This window comes from Eurypyga helias, unplaced genomic scaffold (genome assembly GCF_000690775.1).
Source record: "Eurypyga helias isolate BGI_N326 unplaced genomic scaffold, ASM69077v1 scaffold18137, whole genome shotgun sequence".
Classification (NCBI taxonomy): Eukaryota; Metazoa; Chordata; class Aves; order Eurypygiformes; family Eurypygidae; genus Eurypyga; species Eurypyga helias.
This window is the reverse complement of record NW_010263856.1, coordinates 1,193-12,482: the sequence shown is the minus strand read 5'-3', so window position 1 is coordinate 12,482 and position 11,290 is coordinate 1,193. Positions and strand designations below refer to the sequence as shown.

Here is an 11,290-nt window from a genome sequence, read left to right as displayed (position 1 = left end):
CGGCGGGAGCTGCTGTCCGACGCGAACCTGCCCGCAACGCGCGGCGGCAGCACCGACATCCCACCCCACCTCGTCCTCCCGACTCCCACACCGACAGGTACCAGGGGCGGAGCCGTTTTAAACATCAATCACAAAAAAAGGGGCGGCAAAACACAGAACAGCACTGAACAAACCACCCCGATTGTGCTCGGGATTGAATTAATTATAAATCAATCTGATTCCTGATTTTATTCAATTTGTGGGGTTTTTGATCACTCATTTTTCATCCTGCGTGCGTGACTACAGCCTCTTTTTCCAACTGTAATGATGTTCGTTTAAAAGCACTAAAGGAAACATCCACATCATGGAAACAAACACACCAGCAGGCACGGAACTCCCACTTTTGGGGACAGTACCCCACCCCAGAAGATGCCATCTGCCTAGAGAGTACACACAGCCCTTTAGGGAAACATCAAACCTCCCCAGAACTTGCAGGCAAACAGCAAAACCAAAACACCGCTACATCAACCTCATCAAAAAAACAACCAAATCAAGTGACAGGAGACAAAATGTTCCTCCTTGTCAGTCCAAATACCGTTTCCCTTCCCACTCTTTGTATTTAAGGATAGCTCCAAAAATTTTGCTGAGTTCCAAATGAAAAAAACTGGAAGGCAGAGGCTTTTACATACACGTTTGCATGCTGCCAGCAGTATGTGCATAATCAACACTAAAAATGCAGAAGTTAATTCGGGGCTAGAGCCCAAAAGACGACAGGAGAACATCTGGTTGAAGGAGCCGTGCCCAGAGGCAAGCATGACAGCTCTCCCTGCATAACCAATTTGAATGTGGACCCCAGTGGAACAGTGCAGGGGGACAATCCCAGGAAGTATTTGTATGAAGAGGGTTTTGAGGAAGATGCTGCACAGCCAACACAGCAGCGTTTCAGAACACACGGTGAGAAAAACGCATCAGGAGAAGAAAGAATTACAGCAAGCCATATAAATTGGACAGATGGAGTAATGAAAAGAAGATAGCCATGTGAGGGCAAAGAGGCAGCCTAATTACCAGAAATAATCCTTTATCTGACTGGATATGAAGAACTTTTTTTGCTGTGAGGAGTGTCAAGCAGCGGAGCTCTGGGAGACGTGCAGTCTCCATCCTTGCAGGTTCTTAAGACCTGACTGTATAAAGCCCTGAGCAACCTGGTCTAACCCTGCTTTGGGGGGGAGACTGAGCAAGACAAACTCATGCCATCCCTTCCAACCCGGGTTACGGCAGGATTCCAAGTCACGGCAAGAGTTACCGAGGTAGGCTCCTGTGATGACAGGACGAGATCAGAAGTAGCTGTATCAGTTGGAAAACAGCAATGACAAGAAGACACCTTCAGTTTCAAGGAGGCTAAGTTGATTGCAGAGAGGTTATCAAGACCTCCCAAAGAAGATGTGCCAACAATGAGAGCGTGACAGAAAAGCAAGATGTATTTTACTTCGGTTCCTAAACCAACCATGCCTACTAGCAGCACCACACCAGCCCAGCCACTGTTAGCCTAATCCCTTTTCACGAGTCTTAATTCTGACAGCTAGGAGAGGGACTGTGAATTCACTGGGCTGTACAACCACTGGGTCGTCTGCCCCAGGGGCAAGAAGGAAAAGGAATACCGGCAAAAGAAACAGGAGAAGAAAGGCATTACTCCTGTCCTCACAAAACACTCCTGTAACATCCAAACCAGCAACAGGTGCATATGTAAAAAAAACAACGCTGTACTGTACCTGCTGCCCTTTAACTTCAGGGAAATTTCTTGTTAATAATGGTTTATGTCAACAGAGGCAGAAGTACAAATTAACATAAGTATTTGACAGCCATTAAAATATTACTTGCAATTTATAGGCAAAGTTTTTCTCAAACGATGCTGGTATTTCACAGATAATTTTTTGAGTATTTTCAGAGAAATGCAATAATATTATAAACTTCTGCAATCACATGGTACACTTTGTTTTTACTCTCTCCCCAGCAACTTAAACCTCCTGTCAATTGCAATCATTTTTAATTAACAAGTAGAGGAGTTCTGCCAGTGTTTTTATGAAAATTGGTGGTGAAGGCACACTAACTAGTGCCTTCACTAAGAGAGGCTGAAGCATAAGCTCAGGCAGTAACTGACTGGCAGGCCAGGAAACAACCCACAAGTACGGCACTGCAGCCCAGCGCACACTGTCCAGTACAGCTCACCTCCTGCTCACACGGAAGAACATGGGCACCTGCTGCACACGGCATGTGGCAAAACAAAAGACCTTGGAAAAACCAAAGGGAAAGGATGCTGAATGTAAGATGAATCCCTCATGATTTAACATGAACTTCTGTAACGAGCTATTAAGCAGCCTGAGCAACAGACAGCAAGTTGTTGCTTGCTGTGTTAACGCCAGAGCTTGTGTTGCCCTGTCAAGGTATTTCAGAGCTGCACGCGGCTTTTCCAAAGCTGCGCTTGAACATCCCTGGATGCAACAGAATGCAACTACTGTGGTGCATGGTTTTCCTTCCTCAGTGTTTGGTATTAATCTTTGAGGGGGAGACTGAGCAAGACAAGCTAGCGCAATCCCTTCCAACCCAGGTTATGGCAGGATTCCAAGTCTCAGCAAGAGAACAAGAACGTTCTCTCGTGGAGAACGAGGCACCATAGCTCTTTTTATTAGCTTTTTTAAACTATTTACAGAGAATTGAGATACTAGCATACATATAATGGTGTAATAGCATCTGCACGTTAGCTGAGACCTGGGGACAGGTGGTTCTAATACCTGCAGGTGTTTGAGACTTCCCAATGAATTCCCTTTTCTTTGCACACCATTCGTCTCTAGGTAGTCAAGACTGTTCAAGGAAATCCAGATTCCTGCCTGTCTCTGGTAGCAGAACACAGTGGTCAACCTCAGAAGAATCTAAGAAACCCCAAAGGATCAGGGGAAGATTTCTTTCAAACTTCAGTTGGTGATCAATATATACAGTGATAGTAATTTCATTTTAGCCACTTCCAGCACAAATAGCTAATCCTTAAAAAATACCAAATACTTCTCTTTCTCAGTAGAAAATTTCATGGCTAAACACTGGTCAAGAGCATACTTCTTGTTTAGAATCCGCAACGTTTAAAATTCAGTGTTCTTATGATAAGAAAATAATCAACATCACTGGTCCTCTGCTAATCACTTTTAAAACTTTCTCACTCAACCCACCCAAGAGAATTTAGCGACAGCTTTATTTCTTCTATTTGCCATCTTTTCTGCTACCTGAGTCACGCTAACGTTAACAGCGACATAAAGCCCAGGTCATTAAAAACCAACCACACACAAGTGCTCACAATCACAAGAAGTCACGAACCGTCAATGACAGGGAACTAACTGATGCCATCTCTGGTTCTATAATGGTAGCAGAGCCCTTCCGAACTCTATTCATTTTCCTGAAAAACCATTCCCAGCCAGCAACCAGACTACAATCTGCACACTTCAGCCTAGATAATAAACTCCACTGAAGAGTTCTTTTCAAAAAGAGCACTGGACATTTATCACATGGTAGTATTAATAAAAGCAAGAAATGCCTAAAAGTTAAATTTTTTATATGAAGTAACACATATTTACATAGTTTTATTTATTAAGCAATATGTAAATTTTATATATACTATAAATTTAAATATTAAAGCATATGCATATATGCTGAATTCCAGGACACTCTCAATCCTATAACGGTCACTGTTGAAATAAAGCCTTCACAACCAAAATTTTTCTCAGTACCTTCTATTACAGAACTGGCCAGCAGCACCTCTGATGAGACACGGCAAAACCTGATCTGTCACATAATGGGTGCAAGGTGAATTACACACCTAACTTTAAACTGAATTTACTAATTCACCAAAGACTGAAGCGAAGCCTGAAAAGACCACCGATGTAAAGACTGAAGCCTGAAAACAACACAACCCGTGAAGCCGTACTTTGTGCTCAGATTTAACAACAGGTTTTCATATCATTATCTTTAAAAGGAAACATTAAATAAAAATTAATTTAATTTTAAAATTTAAACTAATCTAGATACCTGATAAAGCTCCTTACCAAATTCTCACTGCAAGAAATACCCTAAATGTCAATTTGCATATGAATTGCAATCTTAAATAAAAAACCACCACAGCCAAAGCATTCTGTAAGATGTTTTATAACAAGTTAAGTTGTTCCAGCTTGTTATTTTTCTTCAAGTCTTAATTGTGAAATTTCTTCTTCTTCCGATTCCTCTTCCCTGCTGCAAAAGCTGCTTTTTCACTCATGATCTCCTGATACTTCTTTTTATTATATCTGAACAAAATAGATAATTTACTTTTAAGCATGGTAAACCAAAGTGCATGAAAAGATAACATGGAAATTACTCTACATACATATGCCAAACTGAGTTCTCTCACGTAGTCCAGGTCAGAGTTCTTTGTCTGTATACTCATGTGTAGGTAAAGGGAAAACCAACACTTGGATTAATGATAAATGCTGGTAAATTTGGTTTGGAAGTAAAACTGACTGAAGAATCGTTAATTTTGGCATAACCAAGGGGTTCTTCATTGCAGATGCAATCACATTTTGGACAGTTTGCTAACACACTGCTATTGCTTATAGCGGGAAGACTCAATTGCGACTACACTATGTACAAGTTATAGCCATTTTTATACTGCCTTCTCAGCAAACTCAAGATAATCACATTTACTCAAGACTGAAAACTGAGATGAAATTAACACATAACAACGAACAGGATATACTTGGTGAACATGAGTTGCTAGCTCCTCTAATACAGATTCTTATGTACCTATAACAATTATCACAACCACCATTGCAGACTCACGCTTTTCACTGCGAGACTGAAACCTGACAACTACTGCTGAAGCATCTGGTTAAACCCCTTAATTAGTCACAACCTAAATAAAGTGATCAAATTTTAAACACATTAATTGTTTAAAAATAGCTTCTAATAAATACCTTATAAACCAGGTCAAGCCAGAAAACTAGTTAAGAAATAGCTATACTATCTTGCCTTCTCAACATCAATAATTAATTTACAAGCCTGACATTAACTTTATAATCCCAAATCATATACTTCTTCCAAGAAAACATGTCATTATGTGACAAAAAAAGGTGCAGATTAGCATCATGTAATAACCAATATCAAAACAGATCAACTAAGAGATCTACTCCAGAAATTGTAGGTTAGGCAAACAATCCAATCCTATTCAAGGAAGACTTCTCGTGCAATTTTGATTGCAGAATGACATGCTTGTAAAATGAAATCACTTCAACTTCCACAGAATTGCAGTCAGCACTTTTCTATCAATTATGCCAATAAAAATTAATCAGCCTTTTAAAAACAACAACAAAAAGTGCATGTGCAGGCATAAATCACTCTTTCAAAGCTCATGGGTTTTGGTATAAGCCTGTGTAGACACTTATTAGAGACGAACCAGAATAGGGCTGATTGTTCTCTCTTCAACACTGACATGATTTTAAAAGTGACTGCCAACAGGGATGACCTGAGCTGGATAACCCTTTTATGAAGATTAAAAAAAAATGCTGCCTCAGTCTAACTATCCCCTGTCTCTTAGATCTTCTCAACTGCAGTGCTGCTGAAGTGCTAAAACAGACTAAAAAAGGTTTTTTTGAGGTATAAAAAACCCAACATGTAAAAGTAACATATAAAAAAAAAATCAAAGTTATGCAGTTTAAATATACTTTTCTCTTACATAGGATATCAGAATTACAAAACCATTTTTAAATACCTTCTGAACTCTGAATCCGCAAGCAGCTCTTCAACAATTGTTCTTTTCCTTTGTTTCTTAGGAATTCGACTATGGTAAAAGTCTATGGGAGAATCAACCACAGTTCCAATCTAGAAACAGGAATGAAAACATTCTTACTGTACAGCAAGATGTTGATTACTTTGCCTTTATTTTTTTTAATCTTCAGTGACAAGTGTGAAGACACCTATAGAGAAGATCAGAACGGCACCTTAAAGAAGTGCAAAATAAAAATAGTGAAGGAATGCTTTGTATGCAGTCCCTTTTTCTCACGGTTTAGTGCACAGAGAAGGGGCCGAGTTTAAGACCCCACAGTTTTCGACACTGGACTGCTACATCAACACTTCTATTCATAGAAGAAATCCAGTTCTCTCTTTTTCAACATTCTCCTAAGGAAGGAAAGGAAACGCTTATAACCATCTTAGCTCTTTCCTATCTCTATCACTGTGGTGGTTTTGCTAGATGGCTACACAGCAGTTAATCCAGCTCTAATACAAGGGCTTCATCCTGGAATGCAGCACATTTTTTCCAAACAGCATTTTAGCCGGTTCTGATGATTCAGGTCAGCAGAGGAGATAGATGCAGAGTACACGTTTCATGTAGTGAAAAGAGACCTGTGCAGCTCTCATTTTGTGGAACATGCTCATCTAAGTTTTTCTGTGCCCAGAAACTCCAAAACATACACCACCACCCACCCCTTAATAATAAATATTAGTATTTTGAGAAATGAGAACAATTTACTCAAGCATGAATAGTTATCAAACAGGCATAAATAGATGAAAGCCTATTTCTATAGTTTCTGCAGTCATTACTTTCTTTACGCAAATCTCCTCAGAGCCAAGAGCTACAGCAGAAGAAATTCTGTCAGAGCACAAAGCTAGCTATCTCCATTTAAACTGTACTGACAATACAAATAAGAAAATAAGTGCTAATTATTTTCTATACATTTATTAAGAAAGGCTAATACTTCAGAAAAGCAGTGAAAAATTCAGTCCAGTGAGGGTTCAGAATAAGGATTAAGTCAGATGTTTGTTCAGCACTGCGATCAATAGAAATGACAAAAAGCACCACATACACACATGTAATACAGAATTCAGTAATTGTAAACTGCAGCCAAGTAAGCAAAATACTTTAATAATTAAGCTATGACATTAAAATCAAAACTGAGGGTACCTATAATACAGGCAGGGACTAAGAACTGTTCACAACTTCAGCACTACAACGGCACCTCCTGCTGCTTCCTTACCTGGAAGTACTTGGGTAGACCATCTCTGTCATTCTTCTTGTAGAAATGCTTAGGGTCCAAAGAAGCTCTCATCTTCAAAACTTTAAGATCATTTTTCAGTTCACTTGTGATTTCTGGGGCTTTCATACCAAACCAACCGTCACCTGTTGTTTTCTCTCGCTCTGCCTAGGACACAATACCAAGAACAAATCTGCATTTACCAACTAGGACAGGGTAGAGAAGGGCTATCCCCTCCAAAAGATGGATAACGCATTAAGAACAAAATTCTGTACGTTTAAAAAGCGTATTTTATGACCCTTATAATAAGGTGGTCATCAGCACTGTATTAAGGACAGATTTGTATCATCTGAGCACATTATCTTTCACTCCACTGTCCTGGTGACTAAAGGATGGCTTTTCACAGGATGGTTCAAGGGAGACACTAAATTGTAGGTCATCACTCCACTTCCAGTGAGGGCTGTACACACACACAGACCCAGCACAGGGTGTTCTACCAAAGCTTGTTCTATTGTCTGGACATTACCAGCTCTTCACTTACCCTTCGCTGTTTCTTTAGCTGGTGAAGCGACTCCCTGAAGGGTGGGACACATTCCTTCTTTTCAAAATCTGGAGTGATTATACTCTTCTGCAAAAGCTGTAAGAACTTAAACATTAGACAGTCATCTCACTGATACAAGTTTCTGCTTCACCATATCTTCAGAACTTACTAAAGGAATCATGCAGAATCTAAGAAAGCAATATAATGCAATACTTGAGCTTCTCTGATCCACAACAAAAGTAGTAGGAACCTTCAAGACAGAACCCTGGCCAACAACAGAAAGCAGCTGGCTAGCTCTGGAAGAACCGAGATAGCAAATTCTCTAGAGTAAACAGGGCTGTCATGGATAAGCCTAAGAAAACAAGTCTCACCAAAAACGACACATTCCCTTTATCTCAAAGTGAGCTTTTTGAAACAGAACTGCTAGTTCTATATTATGGAGAGAATACATGTTTATTTACCCAAATTCATTCTTGCTGTGGCGCTTAGGGACATGGTTTACTGGTGGACTTGGGAGCGTTAGGTTCACGGTTGGACTCGATTGTCTTAAAAGGTCTTTTCAAACCTAAATGATTCTACAAATATCTTGTTAGCAGACCTTCGGCTGGTGTACCATCAGGGAGAACTGCAGGCATAATGCACTTCATTTGATTTTACAAGACAATGCCGGTATTTGCACTGCTTTTCAGTTTCTCAAGTGTCACATTATTTAAATTCTTACCATTAAGAACAAACAGAAATCCTCACTTTGGCCAGAGAGTATGAAAGATCTCAGCAAATCATGAAACAGGATACTTCTTTCAAAACAAGTAAAGCAACCCTATTAAATTAACATCTTTTGTGTTAATGTAGTACCAGGTAACTGCGTAATTGTAAACACATTACCTGGTCCTTCTTTTTCTTCTTCAGTTGTTTAATTACACTTGATCTAGGCTTCTGTTTTTTTGCATCAAAACTAATATATAAACCACCAAGCTTCTTGATATTCAAACCAGGGTCTATGCTGCTGGAAAGATGTAAACTAGAAGAGAAATAGTTGATAATTAGAATACTGTAACAAGGATGCAGCTAAGCCTTCTACTATCCCCTGAGAAAGCTAAACAGAAAAAATATCTTTTTTAATCTTCCCACATAAAGTCATTGCAGAACTGAACCTAAGCCTCAGTATCCAGAGGAAATACATCATTTAGAGGTGCAGAAGATGAAGGGGAAAAAATTAGGCCATTATGAGGTGAGAATTTATTATACAATCACTTCCACAAATTTTTCCTATAATTTCTAACGCTGTATTCTTAACTTAGTAATATCTTCCATAAAACTGAATTCTTGATTTGCTTAACCTTGCCGTAAGAACTCACAAACAGCATTCTTCCTCTATATGCTGATATGCTAGCTGAAGAGGAAAGAACCCATAAAACTACAAACATACAGGTGGGTCCTTTGAATGTGTAAGTCCTTGTCTGTATACCAGTACTAAGAATATCCTCACTAAACACTACAAAGATAGTATGTTTGACATTTTTCTCATTACTTTGTTCAGGCAGCCACAAGAACGTATCCACAAAGAATGTACATTGACTCAAAAGGAGATTTTTTATGACAAGAATGCTTAAAAGCTATGAAGTATTACAGAGAAATACAGTAATATCTAAAGAGGTGCAACATGTATTTACTGTAGTCTGAATGCTTATTAATACAAGCCCATTACAACTTTATGTTAAAATGAGACTATCTTCTATAATGCCATTAGACCGAACGCCTGGCTAACTTTCTATAAGACTTCTGGCCTACATGAAGGTTTTAGAAGATTAAGAGTCATTTATCCAACCTAAAGAGAGTATTATGCTTTAAATATATCAAACATGTAAAGGGATTTTAGCAGAAACTGGACTACAAGAGCTCAAGACGTCCCATTCAACCTAAATTATTCTATGACTCCATGCTGGGCTGATGTCATAGAATCATGTCACTTGAAGTGTCACCATCCCACAGCACAAGAACTGAAAACATAAAAGTATATGCAACTGTTTGAATAAAAAGCATGTTACTAATTTTTTGTCCTTTATATCCAAATTAAAACATCAGCTTTAGGAAATTGTGACCTGAATAAGCAATCAAGTCAGCCTGACCAGTTTAACATTTTGTTTCTTAAGCTGAACACATACAAGGCCTCTAGATGCCTAAATATTTCACAGTTCTGTTCTGCTGTATACAAAATTGAAAAAAACCTCTAAATTTATGGACTATATTTGTATATAATCTATGCAATCCCACTTTCCACATCAACATGACGAGACTACTCATTTACTCCACACCATTTAGCCCTTACTGTACATGCATATGCCTGAATGAAATGCAGATTCTTTTATTATTCCCAGAAAGATACTTACACATCAATCTTATTTTTCAACAAATCATCATCTTCATCTTTCTCATCTTCATCTATCAATTCTTCTTCAGTCTCTTCCAGATCTGATGATTCTTCACCTTTTTCACTTACTTCATGCTTACTTTCAGCATCATTGTGTTGGTCCACCTGATCTAGATAATACTTTTGGCTGGAACTCATGCCAGGCTCAGTATCAATTACAAAAAGCCCTTCAGCATGCAGTGGACTGTTTTTTAACGATTTGTTGAGGGAAGGAGTCCTCTTACCCATCTCTTTGAAAGACAGATTCTCTTCAACGGTATCTATGTCCGCTACATCACTATGTTCAGATTCATCACTTTCATGAAACAGTGCAACAGAATCCTTTCCACTGCTTGATCTTTCACTGCTGTGGGATACGGATTCAGCATATTCTCCTGTTTGGTCTTCACGACTGCCTACCCCGATTTCAAACGTCCTACGTGTACCGACACCATGAGTTCTCTGTGTAACAGCCACGTCCTCCTGTGGGCTGCTCACTGCACTGGTTTGCTCACCCTTCCTTAGTTTATCAGCATGGCTGGAAGGCCGCTGCGCATCTGCCTCAGCATCTGCTCCTTTGCATTCTTGATTTTTTTTACTTTTGTTTGGTGTTATTTGCCCTTGGCATTCTAAAAATTGTTTGGGACTCATGCAATTAGAGCGCGTGGGCTTTTCTTTGACCAATTTCCCCTCCCTCAGAAGTATCTGACTGTGTTGTTCTTGTCCTTGGTCACATGCTTCCTCGGAATCATCTACTCCAACAGTCTGTGTATTTTTCACTGCTTTTTGTCCACCTGATTCAATGTCACTTTGTTTGGTTTTTGTGCTGGGTGTCACACCATTCAAAAACTCTTCTTTCACGTCTTCACTCTGGGTTGTATTGGTAGACTTGGAAGAATACTTGCTTTTAGGCATACTGGGTTCTTTATTATCCTCAGTGAAAGAGGAAGCATCTTCTGTGTCAGAGACAAGTTCTGCAGGTCTAGAATCAGAAATTACTACTGGCTCACATTTAACAGTGTCCTTGATTAAATTCTCATCTTCTAAAAGAATTTTGTTTCCCTTCTCAGTCTGCTCAGTATTTTCTGCTTGTGATTTCATTTGCACACTCCTAGTAAGGTGTTTGGCAGTGATGGACGGGTCCACATCAGAACTTAAGCAGCATGACTCTGCATCAGAAATATCTTCACTCTGGGCTTCATGAACTGTATCTGGTTGCAACTTCTTTTTGCTTTGCCTGCTTCTTGTAACATCAGATGTCTGAACATGAGAAACAGCAGAGGAACAAGACTCAGCTTCGGAGACATCATCTTC

At 39.3% G+C, this 11,290-nt stretch overlaps 1 protein-coding gene across 1 annotated transcript in view; it reads right to left on the bottom strand.

Moving 5' to 3' along the window:
• Nucleotides 1-4,210: 4,210 nt before the first annotated feature.
• The window catches only part of DNTTIP2 (deoxynucleotidyltransferase, terminal, interacting protein 2), a 7,454-nt gene continuing 374 nt past the window's right edge, over nucleotides 4,211-11,290 (bottom strand). The window contains 6 exon segments of the mRNA XM_010156215.1: nucleotides 4,211-4,304; nucleotides 5,765-5,874; nucleotides 7,029-7,193; nucleotides 7,567-7,662; nucleotides 8,452-8,587; nucleotides 9,957-11,290. The exon segment at nucleotides 9,957-11,290 is cut by the window's right edge and continues 30 nt beyond it. Of these exon segments, the coding sequence (XP_010154517.1) occupies nucleotides 4,211-4,304; nucleotides 5,765-5,874; nucleotides 7,029-7,193; nucleotides 7,567-7,662; nucleotides 8,452-8,587; nucleotides 9,957-11,290 (1,935 nt within the window).